At 42.3% G+C, this 23936-nt stretch overlaps 1 protein-coding gene across 1 annotated transcript in view; it reads left to right on the top strand.

Annotated features, from left to right (window-relative positions):
* Positions 1 to 1793: 1793 nt before the first annotated feature.
* Positions 1794 to 23936, top strand: part of LOC129868891 (pyruvate carboxylase, mitochondrial-like) — a 99090-nt gene continuing 76947 nt past the window's right edge. The window contains exons 1-8 of the mRNA XM_055943214.1: positions 1794 to 2317; positions 12718 to 12859; positions 12983 to 13167; positions 13293 to 13458; positions 13629 to 13774; positions 13872 to 13989; positions 16174 to 16325; positions 21177 to 21295. Of these exons, the coding sequence (XP_055799189.1) occupies positions 12718 to 12859; positions 12983 to 13167; positions 13293 to 13458; positions 13629 to 13774; positions 13872 to 13989; positions 16174 to 16325; positions 21177 to 21295 (1028 nt within the window). The 5' untranslated portion in view covers positions 1794 to 2317. The remainder of the gene's footprint in view (positions 2318 to 12717; positions 12860 to 12982; positions 13168 to 13292; positions 13459 to 13628; positions 13775 to 13871; positions 13990 to 16173; positions 16326 to 21176; positions 21296 to 23936) is intronic.

Raw genomic sequence — 23936 nt, forward strand, 5'->3', positions numbered from 1 at the left:
GTACTCTAGTTAATTAAGTAAAAGTTGTCAACATTTTAAATAGTAAAGCAAAGTACAGATTCCCAAATATCTGTAACCCCAAAAACGACTTAAGTATGACTTTAAAGTATTTTTACCTAAGTACTTTACACCCCTGAAGACTACAGTATGAAGATAGGCAGTGTTTGCCGTGGGACTGAAAATCCCCCCCTTCGCGTTCTTCATTGCTGCGACTTGCTTGCTAGTTGAGATTTCTGCTCTTCATTCCGTTGTCAGTTTAGTCTACATTTCACTGATTTTAGTAGCAGAAAGCATTTTTGTCTGCAGTTTTCGATTTGGCTATTTGTTTCAAGTGTATGTGGCGGTTCCAGCTGGTATGGCGCCCTGGGCGAAACCCCCCTTCAGCGTCAGCGCCCACATTTTTCTCCCTCCTCTATGTTTAATATAACACAAATACATGTATTATTGTTTTCGGTCGCCTATCCTGACGTGAAGTTTGTTCTGTAGAAAGTATTTGACTGATGTGTGTCACAGAAACTATTTGACTCTAGCCACAAAATTAAGGAAATTGGAAGGGGGGGGGGGGGGCACAACACCTGGCAGGGCTCTGGTGAGCGCCTGCCTAAGAGTGCGTTCATAAATTCACTCTGGCTATCTACTCCGATTTCAGAGCACTCGTATGAGTGTGCCAGAGCGCAGAATAACTGATTAATTTAGGAATCATCAACACCCGTTGAATTTGACCGGTGTCGGCAAAAAGAGCGTAATTAAATTGTTACCAGCAGCACAGTTACAGTCACTGGCAAGTTAGCTGGGGTGCCGTTGTGAAGTCAGAAAGCTCCGATCCAGTGTGCGCTCTGGAAGCTCCGAGAGCGAAACGCTCTGAATTTACCAACTACCTATGGAACGCCGTTTGGGTCTTTGCGTGTCAAAAAAAGATACACTTCAAATAAGCTTGTTGACCAATCAGGACCTGAATATGACTACACCTCACATAATAATTTAACGCGTTCATATTTTTTTTACGTAGTTATTACACTATCACTAGTATTTCATGTGACAATGATTAATCGATACGTAAGCTATGATGCTGGTGAAGTTGTCGCGCGCACCTACAGTGCTGTTCATTAAAAAAAGCTTGCTAGCAAACATTGCTAGCAATGTTGATGCAAACAATGTTCTTCCTCAAAAAACATAGCAAAACTACATAATCTGTTTCAGTAGTTATAGTTAGCCAGCTAACTATATAGCTAGGTGTCATCATCTAAAAATAACCCTCTTTTATAAAACAGTTCTCATATGATCAATGGTTGTCGGACCCATCTATGTGAAGCTAGCCCCAATAGTGGACTTCGCGGTTAGCCTTCAAAATAAAAGTATGTCATTGACAGTGACGCAAATTACACTCTGGCACTCCGGATTAAAATTTACGAACATCGCCCTAAATAAAACACTGAAGATAGGTGATTTTTATTGGGGAAGCAGTTTTAGATGTTGGCTAGTTTAACTCATGTGTAGTAACACGTCATTGGGTCTAACGGTTCTCGCGCCACACGGCGCATTTGCACGCCATCATATCACAGGTACTCCTTCGATATAAAGTTGTTTTTGACGAAAATGAAAACGTGTCAGTTTGTCACTTTCACGAGGTTTTAGAAATAACATGGCCAACTACTTAAGACATGGTCTCGGATCTAGGTTGTACCTTTAGATTTAGAGAAAATTAACAACTAAGGAAGAACATTTCACTTCCAGGACTGGTCTGTTTCGCAAGCGTTCCCGGAAGTCTCGCGATGTTGCGTCTCTGGGTTTAGAAACTCAGTGGTTTAGCTTCAGAATCAATAGCTATTTCTAGTTGTTTTATCAAAGTTAGCTGGCTAACTCATTGATAGTATACACCTCTGGAAACAGAAAGACAAAATAAATGGATATATAGATCAGGCCCACTGGATTCTCTATGGCATAGGGTGCGAGGGTATTAATGGGCGTAATCAAGATAACCAATAGCAAAGGGGGTGGGCGAGTCGTGTGAGTGGGTTAGAAGTCTCATGTAAATAGACAGCTAGCTAGTCTTTCAAACCCCAGACTTTTTTCTGTCATCAACCGGGACTGCTAGCTAGGGTGCACAGAAAACAAACAAAAAACACGATCTGAGGGGGACCTCCGTCATCTCACAGTACCCAGCTAGCTAATTACGTTAATTGAAGAAGAGTTATCTGCCAGCAACAATCAAAAGCAACACACCGACACTCCTGCTAACGCCAGATAGCCACAGATAGTTAGCTGGGAGACTTTCAAGCCTATTCAAGCGTGCTAACGTTAGACTTGAAGAGGCAAGGTAAGTTTTTTTGCATTATCGTTACAAGTCTTAGATAATGTTTTTTTGAGGGGGGGTGTCTTTGCTTATCCCGAGGTAGTTGGCCAATATCCGTCCATCAAATCATATTAACGTTACTGCAATGTGTTTGCATGCAGGTACAGAGCAGTTAGCTAGCAAGCAGTTGTTTAGCTAGCTATGCCAGCTAGCTGATTTGAAGAGTTGGTTAGTGAGGTGGCTGCATCAGGGTTAGAAATGGGTAATGCAGCTGCATCTCTCAAATTATGGTGACATTTAAACATTTTGAATTCTCTATCACCCTTGACGTTTGGACTCAAGCAAATAGTTACATCGATTCTCTATGTTCCGACTGACATAATACGTCAAACGTGAGAACATTGAGATAGAAAGAGCAAACAAATCAATCAGTGAAGAACCTTGACTTTGTTGCACCAGGTAAAGTTGCCGGAAGATTCCGTCCCTACAGTTGTGCTTGATTACACTGAGTTGCACTGGGGTCAGACAGCATGACAGTGTAGCCCAGAAACCATGGAGCACTTGAAAGATATGGCTTGAAAAAACATACCTTAATTCAGGGATGAGAAATTTAGTTGTACTCCGAATTGTCCCATTATCCCAACTGTTACACTGGGAAGAGTGAACAGAAAGACTGAAATGGCACTAAATAAGGTGAATGACATGTCCAACTAATGCCAGACAGGACTGATGAATGACTGCTTGGTGGCTGGCAAGCTCGGTGGTAGGTAGGTTGATGTCATGGTACGATGGACTGCACCCACTGTGATTAGTGACACTTTAAAGCCATCCAAGTACCAAAATACATCTTCTTGGAGGATACGAGGAAATTAAGTAACATAGTAATAATCTCTTGGCCATGAGAAAATAAAAGATATGGCCTATTTTAAATAGGAAATCTTAAATAAAATCACTTCTAATCACTACTCCCCGCATGGGTGCAGGTACAGGGGACCTGCTTACTGCAAAAACAGGACTCAAGCTGGTCTTCATACTGTACTATAGGGCTGGGCGATATGACGATATATGTTGTGTGACGATAGAAAAACGTCTATCGTTTCATATTGTGCTCGTTTATTTTGTTGTCGCAAATCACACTCTTTACGGCAGTATTTTTCGTCAATTGGACGACGCTTTGCATCCACACGTGCTGTGTGGAAGGAAATTTACAACACAAACAAACATGGAAGAGATTGAACGTGACACAGAGCTCGTATCTAAAACAGGAGCAACTTCGGTCGCATGGACGTGGTTTGGATATGAAAGTCTGACATGGACCAGAAAACCGTCTCCTGCAAAATATGCCGCAGGCCGGTCCCGACAACGGGCTCAAACACAACTAATCTATTTTACCACCTACGCAAGAATCATGTGAAACAGTACGGAGAGAGTCTACGGATGAGACCCAAAAAAGTATAGTCAAATGCTCAAAACAAACCCCCAACTCAGACTTTGCAAGAGGCTTTTGCCTGCGGCACACCATATGGCAAAGAATCACGAAGATGGAAGGGGATAACAGCTGTCGTTTACAACTTACATCTGCAAAGACATGGCCCAGATTTACACGGTCGAGAAATGGGGGTTTCGAGAGTTGGCGCTAACATTCGACCCAAGGTACCAAATGCAAATTGATATGTAACACGTATTAATGCCAACATAACATGCAAAACAGCCAAGCCCCCAAATAAATAAAAACATTTTAGGCCTATATTTTGTTTACAACTATAGTTGATGTGTTTTCTTTTTAGATTTTATACATTCATATTTTGTTACATGCTTAATTGAACATTTCACAGGTTCTACTTAAAATAAATAATCAAATGAGTAAGTACCTTTTTTATTTGTTGAGTATAATTCAAAATGTAATGTAAAGGCCTATTTCTGATGTGGTCATTTTATATAAACAGAATTACAGAATGTGCTATATCGGGATACTGTGAATTAATAATTTGCTATTGTAAAGTTGAAGTTGGAAGTTTACATACACCTTAGCCAAATACATTTTAAATTGTTTTTCACAATTCCTGACATTTAATCCTTGTAAAAACTCCATGTTTTAGGTCAATTAGGATCACCACTTTATTTTAAGAATGTGAAATGTCAGAATAATAGTAGAGTGATTTATTTCAGATTTTATTTCTTTCATCACATTCCCAGTTTACATAGTCAAATAGTATTTGGTAGCATTTCCTTTAAATTGTTTAACTTGGGTCAAACGTTTCAGGTAGCCTTCCACAAGTTTCCCACAATAAGTTGGGTGAATTTTGTCCTATTCCGCCTGACAGAGCTGGTGTAAGTGAGTCAGGTTTGTAGGTCTCTTTGCTCGCACACTCTTTTTCAGTTCTGCCCACAAATGTTCTATAGGATTGAGGTCAGGGCTTTGAGATGGCCACTCCAATACCTTGACTTTGTTGTTCTTAAGTTATTTTGCTACAACTTTGGAAGTATGCTTGGGGTTATTGTCAACTTGGAAGACCCATTTGCGACCAAGCTTTAACTTCCTGACTGATGTCTTGAGATGTTGCTTCAATATATCTACATAATTTTCCTCCCTCATGATGCCATCTATTTTGTGAAGTGCACCAGTCCCTCTGGCAGCAAAGCACCCACACAACATGATGCTGCCACCCCTGTGCTTCACGGTTGGAATGGTGTTCTTTGGCTTGCAAGCCTCCCCCTTTTTCCTCCAAACATAATGATGGTCATTATGGCCAAACGGTTCTATTTTTGTTTCATCAGACCAGAGGACATTTCTCCCAAAATTACAATCTTTGTCCCCATGTGCAGTTGCAAACTGTAGTCTGGCTTTATGGTGGTTTTGGAGCAGTGGCTTCCTTGCTGAGCGGCCTTTCAGGTTATGTCGATACAGGACTCGTTTTACTGTGGATATAGATACGTTTGTACCTGTTTCCTCCAGCATCTTCACAAGGTCCTTGGCTGTTGTTCTGGGATTGATCTGCACTTTGCGCACCAAAGTACGTTCATCTCTAGGTGACAGAACGCGTTTCCTTCCTGAGCGGTGTGACGGCTGCATGGTCCCATGGTGTTTATACTTGCGTACTATTGTTTGTACAGATGAACGTGGTACCTTCAGGCGTTTGGAAATTGCTCCCAAGGATGAACCAGACTTGTGGAGGTCTACAATTTTCTTTGAGGTCTTAGCTGATTTCTTTTGATTTTCCCATGATGTCAAGCAAAGAGGCACTGAGTTTGAAGGTAGGCCTTGAAATACATCCACAGGTACACCTCCAATTGACTCAAATTATGTCAATTAGTCTCTCAGAAGCTTCTAAAGCTATGACATAATTTTCTGGAGTTTCCCAAGCTGTTTTGTGATACAGTGAAATAATCTGTCTGCAAACAATTGTTGGAAAAATTGTGTCGTGCACAAAGTAGATGTCCTAACCCACTTGCCAAAACTATAGTTTGTTAACAAGAAATTTGTGGAGTGGTTGAAAAACAAGTTTTAATGACTCCAACCTAATTGTATGTAAACTTCTGACTTCAACTGTGTGTATTTATTATTATTATTATTATTATTATTATTATTATATATATTTTTGACAACTGCAAACTTCAAAGAGTCGGGCATTCAAGGAGTTGGTTTTATGGAAATCTGTGACATCATCGGTCTCCCCCTTTCTTCGAGCAACAATGCAGAACAAAAGAGGAAAGGCCCAATCGCTTTTATTCTATATCATTACATACCTGGACCACCTATTGAGATGTTCCTTTTGTTAAATAAATTGGGTGTTTAAATGAGGTGAAAAGGAGATTGGAGTGACACTTCACCAAGGTCTTCTGCCTTATCCCAAGGGTTCTCAGCTATAAGCACCACTTACCGTTGGGACCATGTGAACTACAATCACAACGCACTGTTTTAACACTTAGAAACGTCAATCATCACTTGCGATTACGGTTTTCGAAACATATGCAACTTATCTTTCATATCAGCGGAGAAAATCTTTCAAACAAAAAGGATACTTACTGTAGTAGATTTGCACAGACCCATACGGCTGTGTGCCTCCAGCTGACGAACTACACTTCCGCTACACTTCCTCCCCAGTTACGCTTACGCACAGGTCTTCGAGCACGCTAGGTGGCTAATTAGCACAGGTGGTCACTTCTGTTTAAGATAAACAAGCGCTAACATGGAGGTAAGGCCGTGTGGGGAACCTCATTTTATTATTTCTTGCTGAAATGAAATATACGTTCCTTATGTTAACAATATTGTGCCGCAATCGATGTGTTAATGTTCAGACAGAGTGTCGGTGCTCTTAATGCTCTAAACAAAACTCCCCTGGCCAGAAAATGAATAGACGCTAAATGTAGTGTCTATTATTAAGATAGGTCGTCACTAGCTTCTATACCCAGAAAGTCTTAAACTGTCGAAATGGGTGGGGTTTATCTTCTTAAAATGTGATTTTAACCTTAGGCACAAGTTTAGCAGTGTGGTTAACTCTAACTTTACATTAAGACCAAAAACACAATTTTTGTAGCCATTTTTGACTTTGTGGCTGTGGAATCTGACTTTGTGGATATTAGACGCTAGTAGAACACTCCTGTTGACTCGTTCTCATATAGGCCAAGCAGTGTTCTTCGATCACTTTCCTGGGGACCAATAAGGTGTCCAGGGCCTGGTTTCCCGATAGCGCTGGGTCTTAGGCTTATGAGTGTCTTTAACGATGCATCTGTCCTACAATTTGAAGCATTTTTAAAAAACCTTGCTTGTTTGTATCAATTGCAAAGACACAGGCAACTTTATATTTGTAGTCAACTTTGTCTCGTTGACTGCCGATAACCTCACAACAATCTCATGGTTTATCCATGTTTAGTGTAGATGTTCCGTATATAAATTGACATGGGAGGGCAAAAAAGCAACTAACGACGCACTAAGCTGTTCTACGAGTGGTCTGAGGCAGGCGTAAGATTACTTGTGTTTTTAAATTCTACGTTAATAACAATGATTTTGGGAAACGGCTCCGATTTAAAGATGCTCCTACGAAGGTTCTAACGGTGAGCCTAGCCTTAAGATTCTTTAGGGAAACCGGGCCCTGGCCAGTCCAAAGTGCAGACCAGACCCTTGGCTTTGGTCTGCTGGACCAATCTGAAGAACACTGCCACAGTAGCCTATATTGTGCATTAGTAACCCAACCATCTATTGGGATATTTTCTAATGGTTTCTACTTTTTTCACCTCTTACTAACCAACTGCTGTCCCTACATTTTCAGTCTGCAACATTGCTACATTTATGGTTACAAATGGCATTTAGGCCTAGGTTCAAGTTACCCTTGCCAGGCTTACAATGATACTGAACACATGGCTGGGAAAGAGACTAGGTTCAAATATGGGAATCTTTACACAGCCTATATTTGTTTCACCCTGCAGTGTATTTGCAAGTACTGTCTTAAAGGGAATGATCAGCAGGAATCAATCTTAATCAGATGTTTTTCTAATTTAGATTGTTCCATTAATTGAGGCCTATTCATATAGCTGGATCTATACAATATCCACTCGAGTTTGTACCATTTCAAACCTCAGTGATCTGTCTAGTAGATAGTATCTGTTAATTGAGCAGGAATAGTTTTTGTTGCAGAAACCTGTTCAAATTTGACTGGTCACATACACATGGTTAGTAGATGTTAATGCGAATGTAGAGAAATGCTTGTACTTCTAATTCCAACAGTGCAGTAATATCTAACAACTACCTAATACACACATCTAAAGGGGTGAATGAGAATATGTACATATAAATATATGGATGAGCGATAGGCAAGGTGCAATAGATGGTATAAAATACAGTATATACATGTGATATGAGTAATGTAAGATATGGAAACATTTTTAAAGTGGCATTGTTTAAAGTGACTAGTGATCCATTTATTAAAGTGTCCAGTAATCTGGTCTCAATGTGGGCAGCAGCCTTTCTGAGCTAGTGATTGCTGTTTAGCAGTCTGATGGCCTTGAGATAGCTGTTTTTCGGTCCCAGCTTTGATGCACCTGTGCTGACCTCGCCTTCTGGATGGGGCGGCAGGTAGTCTAGTGGTTAGAGCGTTGGACTAGTAACCGAAAGGTTGCAAGATCAAATCCCAGAGTTGACAAGGTAAAAAATCTGTCGTTCTGCCCCTAGGCAAGTCAGTAAAGAATTTGTTCAAATAAAGTCAACTAAAAAAATATCATCCAGAAGGCGAGGTCAGTACAGGTGCATCAAAGCTGGGACCGAGAGATTGAGAAACGGCTTCAGCTACCTTGCCAAAGGTAGACTTCCCGCAGCACTCTTCTCAGTAAGTCAGAGGTCATTCTTATCTGTTTAATGGTTGTCTACAACATGAACACCTTGCACTACAATTGTCATTCATAAAACTCACCAAGTTTCCACAAGAAAAAAAGTTGTCGAATGAAGGTGTTGAGTGATTGTCAAGAGCATGTCGGATCTGGAGTCATCTGTTCCAGATGAGTTGATAAAGTTGAGGCCTGTATGTTTATACCTGCATGGGGGGTTTAGCCAACAACTTTGTCTTGTTACAATTGCACTCTGGTTACAATCAGTACTTTCAACAAAAGTATCTCTCGGGTACTGCATTCCAGAATGTTCAGGATTTAGCCTAGTCTTGATGTAATAAAACAACTTTTGTGAAGGTAAAAATGAACACGCCACAACTTGTTTTTAGTGGGCTATAGCCACCAGGCCTAGTAATGTATGCCACATCAATTTGTTGAACTGGTTGGTGTTTTTACACATGTTAAATCTGGTTTTAAGACAATTGCCCTAACATGCTCAGTCATGTTGACTACCCACTCTCGTATTTCTGTTGTGGAGTGGAAAAGACCAGCACAGAGACTAATGTAGGCACATTTTACTGAAAATGTCAACCACCTTGTTCTGCCTGTCGTAGCCCGTTTTCATAGTTGTCAGCAGACTGACCTCGTTGAACTATTTCTCTATTAGTGTCTTCTTTCCAGATGAGAAATGGCCTAGTTGTCACAATGTTGAGTACTCTAACTGGCACCTTGTCCTAACCTTGACTGTACACATTTGACTCTCCAATGAGGTAATACTACATAATTTTAAATACATTTCATTGGCTTTGACAAACCAACCTTTTAGTTCTCTCTCTGTGTAGTATTAATAACTCATCGGTGAGTCAACTTTGTCTGGAAAGAAGACACTGTAGGTGATAATGGAGAGACTGTTCAACAAGGTCAGTCTGCTGACGGGTGCTCCTTGGTGCCAGACTTTCTCTCCAGAGCCCTCGTTAAGCCATAAAGCAAACACACCCTGTCAGCTTGACTCCAGAACACATTGAAATACATTTGCAGCCTATTCTTGTCAGGGAAAAAACTGAGCGGAAATGGTTGACAGGTGACTTTAGTTGGAGGCAAAAATGTGCACGGCTGTATGACAGTAGGCTGCCCTTTACCATGTTGCACAAGTGATTGGACAAGAGGAATGTCATCAAGAATATAGTCTTTCATTTGGCCCACTTCCTTTCATTCAGCCACAGACTTTATTTAGGATCACAAGTGCTGAGCTTGTTATGACTGATCAATGACAATCTTTAGCTCCTGTTAAAACATTTGCTGTTTAGACCTAGCGTCTTGTGTCTGGATGGACTGTTGTGATCCAGGGCCCGGTTTTCAGATGGTGATGGAATTTAGGCTTACGAGAGTTTGCTGTTTCGAAAGAAAGGGAGCGCTGCTGTCAGATCAGCTTTCTCCATTCAAATATTACCGCTTAACATAATTATTTCACAATACTGACGAAGGATCAGCTCCTAAAGAGAGATTACCATCTATGGCTGCAAATATTGAGGCGACTTATTATACTGAACTAAAATATAAACGCATCATGTAAAGTGTTGGTCTCATGTTTCATGAGCTGAAACGAAAGATCACAGAAATTTTCCACGCGCACAAAATGCTTTTCTCGAATTTTCTGCACAAATTTGTTTACATCTCTGTTAGTGAGCATTTCTCCTTTTGCCAAGACAATTCACCTGCTGGATCATCTGAGACCAGCCACCCGGACAGCTGATGAAACTGTGGGTTTGCATAACCATAGAATTTCTTATACAAACTGTCAGAAACCGTCTCAGGGAAGCTCATCTGCGTGCTCGTTGTCTGCACCAGTGTCTTAACCTGACTGCAGTTCTGTGTCGTAAACTGACTTCAGAGGACAAATGCTCACCTACGATGACCACTGGCGCGCTGGAGAAGTGTGCTCTTCACGGATGAATCCCGGTTTCAACTGTACCGGTCATATGGCAGATGGTTTGCTGATGTCAACGTTGTGAACAGTGTGCCCCATGGTGGCGGTGTGGTTATGGTATGGGCAGGCATAAACTATGGACAACGAACACAATTGCATTTTATTGATGGCAATTTGAATGCACAGAGATACTGTGATGAGATCCTGAGGCCCATTGTCGTCATTTATCTGCCGCCATCACATCATGTTTCAGCATCATAATGCACGGCCCAATGTCGCAAGGATCTGTACACAATTCCTGGAAGCTGAAAATGTTCCATGGGCATGGTCACCAGATATGTCACCCATTTGAGCATGTTTGTTTGGGATGCTCTGGATCAACGTGTATGACAGCGTCTTCCATTTCCCACCAGTATCCAGCAACTTCACACAGCCATTTTAGAGGAATTGGATAACATTCAACATGCCACAGTCAGGAGATGAAGGAGATGTCGTGCTGCTTGAGGCAAAAGGTGGTGACCGGATACTGACTGGTTTTCTGATCCACGCCCCTACTTTATAATATTTTTTTTTATAAAAAAATGTAAAAGGTGTCTGACCAGCCAATGTGTATCTGTATTCCCAGTCATGTGAACTCCATAGATTAGGGGCTGATTTATTTCAATTGACTGATTTCCTAATATGAACTGCAACTTTTGAAATTGTTTTATTTTTGTTCAGTCTACAATGCTGACCCAATTAAAATTTCATAAAATCACAGATTTTTGGCACATCATTGCGCACATTTTAGGCTACACATTAAATCCAGTATATTGAAACAAATTAGACAGTAGCCTGCAAGCAAAATAGAACTCAATTGTTTGAACATGAAATGTAACTTAAAATATGATTGAAATTGCCCTCTAGCCTATGGTTTATATTTTAATGCCGTCATCTCGGTTTTCATTTGAAGCATATTTTATACGTCGCTTGTTTGTATCAATTGCAAAGACATTGGCAACTTTGTTTGTAGTCAACTTTAGTTCAGATGTAATCGGCAGTCACAGAGATGGATAAACCATGTGATTATCTATTTAGCAGAGAATCTTCAGTGTATAAAGTGACACGGGGTGGGCAAAAAAGTATCTGACGCACTTAGCTGTTCTGAGTGGCCTGAGTAGTTTAATATTGAGTTTTGGAAACAGCCCAGAGATTTAACGATTCTCCTACGAAGGTTCTAACGATGAACTTATTAGCCTTAAGATGCGTTTTGGGAAACCGGGCCCTGTTGTATAGACCCTGATCAACCTTCTAGTGTTGGCCTGTTCATGTGAATACTTATGCAGATTTGGTATATCCTTGAACTGGATCTGTAGAACTGCTGGTCGGACCATGGAGTCTGAACTTTTGACTACTGGAGTTCAATGCGGCTTCTGTGTCAGAGGACCAGTCTCATGATGGTTACAACAACAGGCCAACAGTTTTTGGATACTCCGAAGGGTTTTGATTGTTTTGTGAGCTAGGGTCGTGGGTTAGCACAGTTGGACATTCAACAATTTATATTTAACTCTTAAGTTCAAGTTCAAACCTGTTCATTTCCCCTTGACCTTTTTCTTAAGGAATCAGCTATTGCCAAATTGAGCTTCTAACTAGAGGCTAACCAATTTCTTAGGCAAATTTTCTCTGGCTATTGCAGTCTTCCTCGGAATAATGGGAATGTTTAACATTTCTACTCCTCTCCAGAAGTCTGTGGTCAGTGTTCTAGATTGAGGCTGTCTCTGTCCACTCCCCATCACTCCTTACTCTGTTACTTGCACTCCTTCCAAGGCAATTCTGTCTTTTGGTGTCTTGTGCAGAAAGTTTTAATCACTGTACTTTACTGATGCCAGTGGTATGTAAACAGACATTTCTACAGTTTAGTCAGCTATCTACTATTCCCAAATTATTTCCAAGGTAAAGGAAGCGTTAGCTATAAATCGCTCACGATTAGATAGTCCTGTCTGCATCTTTTAATGCAACATTTGTCTGCTTTACAGCTTTAGGCAATCTCCTTCTTGACAAGGTTGGCATTTTTACTGTGTTAAGTTGGACTACATACTACTGTATATAGGTCAGGACCTGTGTTGCATCATGCATGGGCTGTCAGTTGTTTACTCGTTCCTTCCTGTTCTTGTCCCCCCGTCCTTGACCTGTGTAGATGCTGCTGCAGGTTGGAGGCATGCGTTCGGCCCTGGGGCTGCTGGCTGTCAGGAGGGCATGCTGCCTGTCCCGCTCCAACCACACCTCCCCTCATACTCTGGAGTACAAGCCCATCAAAAAGGTTATGGTGGCGAACAGAGGTACAGTAACCATTCTCCCACCCTGGCCATCCTGTAGAAACTGAAATGTCAGCCAAAGTCTTATTGCTAGTTTCCTCTCACCACATAATTCAATCCCAAGCTGACTAATCCAACCGCTTGTAGGTGAGATTGCTATCCGTGTGTTTCGGGCCTGCACTGAGCTGGGGATCCGGACGGTGGCTGTCTACTCTGAACAGGACACAGGCCAGATGCACAGGCAGAAGGCAGATGAGGCTTACCTCATAGGGAAGGGCTTGCCGCCCGTGGCTGCGTACCTGGACATCCCTGACATCATCAAAGTGGCTAAGGTCTGAGATTTTAATGTGTCTTTTCAAACTTTTCTGAACCAATTCTTACTACGTTTTAAGATCACACCTTTTATGCTGTCTTGCCACAACTTTGTCGTATCATATTTTTAATATTTTCTTCTCAGGAGAATGATGTGGATGCCATCCACCCTGGGTACGGCTTCCTGTCTGAGCGATCAGACTTTGCCCAGGCGTGTGCCGATGCTGGGGTACGCTTCATTGGCCCATCCCCTGAAGTGGTGCGCAAGATGGGAGACAAAGTGGAAGCTCGAGCCATCGCTATCCGTGCAGGTAGGCTGGACACTCACTGCCATTCTCAGGACTGTCTGATGGATGTTTGTTTCATCTGAGTTTTAGGTTTTGCATTTTTTCATCAGAATCATCAAACATACAGTCTTGCGTACAGTTATGTAAAAGTTTAGTTACACTCAGCTAACCTCATGTTTGATTTTTGGTTCCAGGAGTCCCAGTGGTACCAGGGACAGACGGTCCCGTCACTTGCCTATCGGAGGCCCAGGAGTTTTCCAACACCCATGGCTTTCCCATCATCTTTAAGGCTGCCTATGGCGGTGGGGGCAGGGGAATGAGGGTGGTCAAAGAGTACGAGGTGAGTAGAGATACCTGCGAGTAAGTAGGGGCTCCAATCTGAGTGTTTTGCCTTTGTGCTGGTTGACTTGTTGATTCCCGTCGGCCGACGTGTGTAGGAGCTGGAGGAGAACTATCAGCGTGCGTACTCTGAGGCCCTGGCTGCGTTTGGGAACGGTGCTCTGTTTGTGGAGAAGTTCGTTGAGAGACCCAGACACATTGAAGTGCAGATCCTGGGTGAGTTTGTTTGCGCGACTATTTTTGGGGGACATGATTCTGTATTTTACTAGGATTCCCACTAGCTACTACTACAGCAGCAGCTGCTGTTCCTAGGGCCCACACAAAACATGACATAATAAAGAACATTAATGGACAAGAACAGCGCAAGGACAGAACTGCATACATTTTAGAGTAAGAATACACACTTGAATACATTTATGCCTTAGTTTTCCATGCATCAAGCATTCATTATAACGGCTGTACTGCAGCCATTCATTTTCCCATATTGCGATCTTTTGCTCCCGTTACAATTGCTTTGTCCTAAGCAGGTCCTGCCATCCTAATCTCACAGCACTAGTTGTTCTGTAAACACCAGAGAGAATCTCACATCAGGAACCATCCGTGTCCTTGGTTCTTCCTTTTTGACGTCAATGCTCTGCATAATCATGTGATTCATGGATGCTACTGAATGCAAGTGCAACACACGAAAAGGGAAATGCAATAATCATGTTGAGTTTCACCCACGTTAAATCCTGCTCAGTTTCCCTGGTGTGGACAGAGCCTCTTTGTATGGAGCTGCAACAAAGTTTCAGCCCAGCTATGTTCCCCTGATGTGAATGCATCAACCTTGACCCGGATGGAGTTGCACCGCACTCAGCCAAATCCCCCTGATGTGAATATAGCTACTTTGTCATCTACAGTTACCGCCGTCAATTGGTTTCCTGGGGTAACATGTAATCTCTTGAATCGTATGGAGTTGCGCCAAAGTTTCACTCCCGCTAGGTTCCATTACATGAATGCAGCAAATTTGAATCGTGTGGAGTTTCCTCCTGCTAAAGGTTCAACTTAATGGTTTCCACCTGAGCAACTTGTCTTACATTTTCATTCCCCAGCAGCTTCCAACAATATACAGTGCATTCAGAAAGTATTCAGACCCCTTGACTTTTCCCACATTTTGTTACGTTACAGCCTTATTCTAAAATTGCTTAAATACCCCATAATGACAAAGCAAAAACAGTTTTTTTGTTTTGTTCCTGAAGCCACTCCTGTGTTTTGGCTTTGTGCTTAGGGTCGTTGTCCTGTTGGAAGGTGAACCTTCGCTCCAGTCTGAGGTCCTGAGCGCTCTTTAGCAGGTTTTCTGACTAGTCTCCCAGTCCCTGCCGCTAAAAAACATCCCCACAGCATGACGCTGTCACCACCATGCTTCACCATAGGGATGGTGCCAGGTTTCTCCAGACATGACGCTTGGCATTCAGGTCAAGGAGTTCAATCTCGGTTTCATCAGACCAGAGAATCTTGTTTCTCATGGTCTGAGAGTCCTTTTAGGTGCATTTTGGCAAACTCCAAGCGGAGTGGTTTCCATCTGGCCACTTTACCACAAAGGCCTGATTGGTGGAGTGCTGCAGAGATGGTTGTCCTTTTGGAAGGTTATCCCATCTCCACAGAGGAACTCTGGAGCTCTGTCAGAGTGACCATTGGGTTCTTGGTCACCTCCCTGACCAAGGCCCTTCTCCCCTGATTGTTCAGTTTGGCCGAGCGACTAGCTCTAGGACGAGTCTTGGTGATTCCAAACTTCTTCCATTCAAAAGTAATGGAGGCCACTGTGTTCTTGGGGACCTTCAATGCTGCAGAAATGTTGTGGTACCCTTCCCCGGATCTGTGCCTTGACACTATCTTGTCCCGGAGCTCTACAGACAATTCCTTCGACCTCATGGCTTGGTTTTTGCTCTGACACGCACCGTCAGCTGTGGGACCTTATATAAACAGGTGGGTGCCTTTCCAAATCATGTCCAATCAATTGAATTTACCACAGGTGGACTCTAATCAAGTTGTAGAAACATCTCAAGGGTGATCAATGGAAACAGAAAGCACCTGAGCTCAATTTCAAGTCTCATAGCAAAGGGTCTGAATACTTATGTAAATGAGGTATGAGGTTTTTTTATTAATACATTTGTCAAAATTTCTAAACCTGTGTTTGCTTTGTCATAATGGGGTGTTGTGTGTAGATTGAGGGGGTGGTATGATTTTTATCCATTTTAGAATAAGGCTGTAACTTAACAAAATGTGTGAAAAGGGAAGGGGTCTGTATACTTTCCGAATGCTCTGTGGGTACACACACACACACACTCACACCAGTAAATTTACTTCGATCTTACTGGCCTAAATAACTTGTAGACCTACTGTCATTCCCATCTCTCCCAGGTGACAAGTATGGTAATGTTATCCACCTGTATGAGAGGGACTGCTCTATCCAGAGGAGGCACCAGAAGGTGGTAGAGATGGCCCCGGCTGTACAACTGGACCCACACCTCCGGGACAGGCTCACCGCTGACTCTGTCAAACTGGCCAGACAGGTACAAGATGCAACGCGCTCACACACTTTGATGCATTCTTTTAATAGGTAGTGTCTAGCTAAAACTTCTTCTGTTCCATTAGGCAGGCTTCTTTTCAGTACTTTTTTTTAATTTTTAGAATGTTTAGAATTTTGGTACTATTGCCTTTTTGAAATGGCAGAGCTGTGTGTATTTGCAGTTTTGAATGGCATATAAGACCATTGTTATCTGAATGGAGTGTGGTTTTACTTTGCAATAACACGTCTAACACCATAGGCATGACGAATTACAGTTGAGAAACTCTGAACTTGTATGTTATTTTTATTCAAACATCTCTGCTCATAGGGAAACATTCCCTCTACCTCATTCCTGTCTTTATCCCACCGGCTGTCGGGCCGATTTAGGTGTGAAAAAATATATATATTTTCAGAAGAAATGAACTAAAGCCAGGGCCTTCAAAGCACAATTCATTTGAAGTCACTTATAAGAAACTCTGAGCCTTACCAAATAGGTGTTCTCATTCAGTGTTGTTGTTGTGCTCAGAGGGGCAGTGGAGAAGTGTGGGAGAAGGATGAAAAACCTTGAGGAAGATATTGCAGTGTAAGAACAGGATTTAGAGAGACAAGAGAGGGAGCCGTTTAGATAAAGAAAGGTAATTAAATCAGTGGGAATGACATTTTACCTGCAGGCTACCAATAGGTACACTAGATGGCAGCATTTATCAGCATAGCCACAGAAGGGACACCATGAGCAAGCTTGTGGGACTCCCACACTCAAAGAATATGCAGTTGCAAAATTTCCTGATTGCAATCAAGCTGGATTTTTTGTTTGTTATTGTGAGGTGGAAGCAATTACTTTGACATGAGAACAATTACTAGTGACGGTTGTGTCCCGCTGATTCCCCATCCTGTGTGTGATAAGCTTATTAGGCGTTGTGTACACAGTAGCTGGTGTGCCTGTCATGTGTACCCTTGAGCTAGCTGTCCTGCTAGTGCTTATCCCTGCCTTGTGTACTGCTTTGTTTGCTGTCTGTTTTGGGGATGGAAAAGAGAGGGGGGGGGGGGGTGTGAAGTTTGGTATGTGTTTTGAAGGAGAGATCTTTTTAATGTGCTTTGTTGCCTGCAATTTGGGAACTGCCACTGTTGAGCGCATTAGTCTCTGTGTGAGGGGAAGGAGTTAGAGCACGAGAGAAAGAAATTGGGTGTGAGTGAGGGACATAATTAATCTCCATCTGTTCAATCATATGGCAGTGAGGAATGAAGGGCTGAGATGAGGAGAACATTTTGGTTTCTACTTTTAGAAAGCTGCTCTCTTAACAAAAACAACCCTGCCAGTGGTGGTTCACTGTCAGTCTGCTCCCAGACGAGCACAAGCGTTTTGCCACACCTGCGATAACATCTGCTAAATATGTGTATGCGACCAATAGCATTTTGATTTGATTGGATATCAGATGCATTATGTCCTTCTGTATTGGTGTCCACTAGCATCTAGCTTTTCGTGTCAAAGGGATTTGACGTTTAGATTTTTTTTAATACAGATTAGTGTGCTGGAGGATCTATAAGTCTTCTCTCTAAAGGAAGAGAACATTTTAATATCCAATGTTTCTCCTATGTTTATCTATGGATCCTACATCTGTCAAGTCGATGACCTCTCCTGCTGTATTTGAGGAGGATAATGTTCACCCTAAAGGTGTCTGCATGATTCAGTTCGGCTAGCACCTAACCGAACGAGTGCTCGCAGACTCCCTTAAGACTTTAACTTTAAAAACAAGAAATAAGTGGTAATAGTACTGTCAATTTTGAGATGCTGTTGCCAGTATCGTTTCCTTAATTTCTCTTCATTGAACTAAGATGTTTGGTGCAGTATTTGTTTTTGAATGAACATGAGTCGTCTCTCGTTGTCTGTTGTCATTCCTTATTGAAGAGTCCTTACTGTTGACCATAACCAACGAAGGGGCGTAGACTTGGGCCGAACTTTGGTGTGCCTGAACAGCTGAAAAACCCCTTGTCTTAGTCCAACACTAACAAAAACGTCACAATGTGTTCATAATATATGCGCAAACTCTTCCAAACTCTTTCTTCAGGGAAGCATGCAGCCGCCTTTTATACCTTCACTAAATATCACCTTACTAATTATCAACTTCCCCAGACTCCCAAGGCTTTCATGAGAGGAAACCAGTTCAGAGAGAGAAATTGGCCAATTTTTATCCATTAATATTTAAAGCATTACCCAATTTTAATAATCTGCAGTTATTTTAGGAAACTGCAAAGAACTACTTGATTAAAAGAGGGTGGGCCAGCCTTTTATCTCCAGAGTAAGCTGTGTACCAAAATATCTGAGTGAAGCATGCTTTAAGTAGACTTAGTAAGGATTTGAGTTAGGAGAGAATTTTCACTAGAATACTAAAATAAAAAATGATTACTTTATATTACAATATTGATACCCACGTGCGTCAAGGTGTGGTTATAGTTATCTGTCTTGTACATTAAATACAGACACATATCACTTCATAGTGGTGATACAGATGTAGGCCTGTTACAGCCGCACCCCTTTAATGAACAACATCAGCAGGTTTTATGTTCTACTTCATGGACAACATCAGCAGGTTTTATGTTCTACTTCATGGACAACATCAGCAGGTTTTATGTTCTACTTTATTCCTTTTTGGTTTTGCCTTAACTGAGCTATGCTGCAATCGTAAGATGAATCTCAGCATATTTTGATAGATTGGTGGACAAAAGTATTTTTACTCCAACCCCAGAAATGAGTGTCCTTGCAAGTCTGTGGTGTCTCTCTTGTTGTGATGTTTGTTTAGTCCTATATTTTTAATCCCAGCCCCCCGTCACCCCCACAGGAGGCCTTTTGTCTTTTCGAAGGCTGTCATTGTAGATAAGAATTTGTTCTTAACTGCCTTGCCTAGTTAAATAAAGGTTCAATAAATTAAATCAGTGATGGAACTCTCTGGTCAAGGGAAGCTAGCACAGGGAGTTTTGAAAAGGTCACAAAGTATAACGAGAATAGCTGCTAGAGAAATAAACCATTGGTGCGAAAACTATTTTATGTCTGGTTTCCATGGTGACAGCTGCTTTACCCCAAAACCTCTTAGTCACAGGTCAGCTAGGGGGGTTCACAGCTTCCCTACTTTGCTCTTCTTGCCAACATGCTCCTTGAATTTCAAATTTTGCTTCACCCCCCCCCCCCCCCCCCCCCCCCCCCCCCCCCCATACACACACTCTATACAAACGACAGGCCTGTATTTTTCTTCTCAACTCATATGTTACACACAGCAGATTGCTTAAGTTTCTGGATTATAGTGGTTGCACGTACAGTACCTATCCTTAGTGACGGCAGCAGTGTTTCGCTCTGCTGGCGTGTGCCTCACCCCCTCTCCTACTCCCTCCATCTTGCCGCCTCTACACCTCTGTGGAATGCCATCTGTTTCCCTCCCGTTCTAATCAAACCTCTCTATCCACATGCCAGTCTCTATAGTGATGCTGTACTGTTTAACTCCCAATACCCTGTGGTTTTCAGCAACACCTGCTTCTCCATACCTTTTCCTTATGTTTCCTAGATCTTAACAGTTTGCTGTAACACTAACAGTAGGCAGTAGATAAGGGACCGCTTAAGTATACAAAGCCCATTATGAAATACAGCCTGTTCTATGCAAATTTCAGAAATTCACAGATATTTCTTTTACAGTGGAATATGGTCGCCAGCAGGTCTCCCGCTAGCAGGGTTTTTAAATTGGACTGAAATTACTATGACTATTTCCTGTGGCACTCTTAACACTTATTTCCAAACATTATTGTAATACATACAGTGCTTGTCTGTTTGTGTGGTCTATGCAGTGTGTGATATAAGCTGTCTAGTTGGGAGCCTGCACCTTAACATGGGGGGGACTGTCTGAATGGATGAGAGGGGTGCCTGCCCTGGTTGGCAGAGATGAGTTTTGGAGCGCGGGATGAATTACAAAGATAAATTGGATCAGATTTCAGTGAATTTTGGCTGTCGCAATCTCAAGCTTCTGCAGCGATGTGGAGGGAGAAATGGTCTGATAAATTATTTCCTGGTGCCTCCGTGCCTGAGCTGTAGTAGGGCTGTCATTCTTACAGACCGCACGGACGTTCAGAACTATAATCACAGCCTGGGATATCACACGCTATATTCCTTTTGTACCTATTAGCTGTCAGTCTTGTTGTCGCTTCCCCATTTTAGGAGATTTAGTTGTGTTCTGTAAAATATTCAGATGAACAATTTTGGTTTGTGAGTGGTTAATTCGTTATGCATTTTTATCAAGATAATTTTAACTTTTTGAACCCAGAACTTGTAATCTCTTCAAATAGAATTCAGAATATGAGAATGTGCCTTCTACAAATAACTTACTATGTATAGGGCTGCCCATGGAGGAAATCTGACTGCACACTATATTGGACTATAATGGGTTCCCGAGTGGCGCAGCGGTCTAAGGCACTGCATCTCAGTGCAAGAGGCGTCACTACAGACCCTGGTTCGATCCCGGGATGCATCACAACTGTCCTTGATCGGGAGTCCCATAGGTCGGAGCACAATTGGCCCAGTGTCGTCCGTGTTAAGGGAGGGTTTGGCCGTGGTAGGCCGTCATTGTAAAATAAGAATTTGTTCTGATTTACCTAGTTAAATAAATAAAGGTTAATTAATAAAAGTCATGGAATGTGAGCAACAAAGCTCTTTTAAGAAGGATGGAGTACTTGAATACAGTCTCCCCCCTTGTATAACTGTGCCTTATTAACTGTGACATTCTTGATGTCCTCAAGTAAGTTTGAAGTAGCCTATTTTAGGTTTGAAGAAGCCAAGTAAAGTTTTGTATCTAATTGGATCTGTCTGTATGTACAGGTGGGCTATGAGAACGCTGGCACAGTGGAGTTCCTGGTGGATAAACATGGAAGGCACTACTTCATCGAGGTCAACTCCCGCCTGCAGGTGGAGCACACCGTTACCGAGCAGATCACTGAGTGAGTCACAGCTGTTACCGGGCAGATCACGGAGTCAGTCTTACAGTCGTTACCTGGCAGATCACGGAGTGACTCACGGCCGTTACCTAGCAGATCACGGAGTGACTCACGGCCGTTACCTGGCAGATCACGGAGTGACTCACGGCCGTTACCTGGCATTACCATGTCACCTCTGACAACCTATAAGACTGTGTTCCCTTTAAAAACAGAATTTATTTGCCACATGTGCCGAGTACAACAATGGTAGACTTAACCATGAAATGCTTACTTACAAGCCCTTAACCTACAGTGCAGTTCAAGAAGAAAATATTTACTAAGTAGGCTAAAAGAAAAAGTAATACAATAAGAATAGCAATAACGAGGCTATATACAGGGGGCACCAGTACCAAGTCAGTGTGCAGGGGTACAGGCTAGTTGAGGTAATCTGTACATGTAGGTGGGGGTGAAGTGACTATGCATAGGTAACAAACAAGCAGCAGTGTACAAGAGAGGGGGGGGGGGGGGTGTTGTCAATGTAAATTGTCAGTTGGGATTTTTATGAATTGTTCAGCAGTCTAATGGCTTGGGGGTAGAAGCTGTTGAGGAGCCTTTTGGTCCTAGACTTGCCGCTCCGGTACCGCTTGCCATGCGGTAGCAGAGAAAACAGTCTAACTTGGGTGACTGGAGTCTCTGACAATTTTCTGGGCTTTCCTCTGACACTGCCTATTATATCGGTCCTGGATGGCAGGAAGCTTGGCCCCAGTGATGTACTGGGCCGTTCGCACTACCCTCTGTAGCGCCTTACGGTCAGATGCCGAGCAGTTGCCATACCAGGCGGTGATGCAACCAGTCAGGATGCTCTCAATGGTGCAGCTGTAGAACCTTTTGAGGATCTGGGGACCCATGCCAAATCTTTTCAGTGTCCTGAGGCGGAAAAGGTTTTGTCGTGCCCTCTTCACGACTGTCTTGGTATGTTTGGACCATGATAGTTTGTTGGTGATGTGGAACCCAAGGAACTTGAAACACTCGACCCACCCCACTACAGCCTCGTCGATGTTAATGGGGGCCTTTCTGCCTGCGTTTTCCTGTAGTCCCCAGTCAGCTCCTTTGTCTTGCTCACGTTGAGCGAGAGGTTGTTGTCCCTGCATCACACTGCCAGTACTCTGACCACCTCCCTATAGGCCATCTCATCGTTGTCTGTGTTCAGGCCTACCACTTGTGTCGTCAGCAAACTTAATGATGGTGTTGGAGTCGTGTTTGGCCACGCAGTTGTGGGTGAACAGAGAATACAGGAGGGGACTAAGTACACACCCCTGAGGGGCCCCAGTGTTAAGGATCAGCGTGGCAGACTTGTTGTTACCTACTCTTACCACCTGGGGGCGGCCTGTCAGGAAGTCCAGGATTAAGTTGCAGAGGGAGGTGTTTAGTCCCAGAGAACTTAGCTTCGTGGGCACTATGGTGATGAACACTGAGCAGTAGTCAATGAACAGCATTCTCACATACAGTTGAAGTCGGAAGTTTACATACACTTAGGTTGGAGTCATTTAAAACTCGTTTTTCAACCACTCCACAATTTTCTTGTTAACCTCTCTAGGGTATGTGGGACGGTAGCGTCCCACCTCGTCAACAGCCAGTGAAACTGGAGGGCGCCAAATTCAAAACAACAGAAATCCCATAATTTAAATTCCTCAAGCATACGAGTATTTTACACCATTTTAAAGCTACACTTGTTGTAAATCCAGCCAAAGTGTCCGATTTCAAAAAGGTTTTACGACGAAAGCACACCAAACGATTATGTTAGTTATGAGCCAAGTCACAGAAAGACAGCCAGCTAAAGAGAGCATTAACAAAAAGCAGAAATAGAGATAAAATGAATCACTAACCTTTTGATAATCTTCATCAGATGACACTCATAGGACTTCATGTTACACAATACATGTATTTTTTGTTCGCTGAAGTTCATATTTATATCAAAAAATTTGAGTTTAGGCAAGACGCTACTGTATCACTTGGCAAAAAGCCTGAGAAAATGCAGAGCCCCAAATTAAAATTATTTACTATGAAAATTACTATAAAATCTAAATTTCATTAAATCACACATGAACGATACCAAATTAAAGCTACACTGGTTGTGAATCCAGCCAACATGTCAGAATTCAAATAGGCTTTTCAGCTAAAGCATACGATGCTATTATCTGAGCATAGCACCATTGTAAACAAAAGAGAGAACATTTCAACCCAGCACGCGCGACACAAAACGCAGAAATAAAAATATAATTCATGCCTTACCTTTGACGAGCGTCTGTTGGCACTCCAATATGTCCCATTATTATCACAAATGGTCCTTTTGTTCGATTAATTCCGTCGATATATATCCAAAATGTCCATTTATTTGGCTCGTTTTATCCAGAAAAACACTGGTTCCAACTTGCTCAAACATGACGACAAAATATATCAAAGGTTACCTGTAAACTTTGCCAAAAAATGTCAAACTACTTTTGTAATATAACTTTAGGTATTTTTTAACGTTAATAATCAATAACATTTAAGACAGGATGATCTGTGTTCAATACAGGACTAAAACGAAATGTTGCATGCCTTCTGTTTGATTGAAGCGCACGTACAGGACACCTGGAGTGCCTCGACTTCAAGATGGCCGTAT

The sequence above is a fragment of the Salvelinus fontinalis genome, chromosome 13 (assembly GCF_029448725.1).
Source record: "Salvelinus fontinalis isolate EN_2023a chromosome 13, ASM2944872v1, whole genome shotgun sequence".
NCBI lineage: Eukaryota > Metazoa > Chordata > Actinopteri > Salmoniformes > Salmonidae > Salvelinus > Salvelinus fontinalis.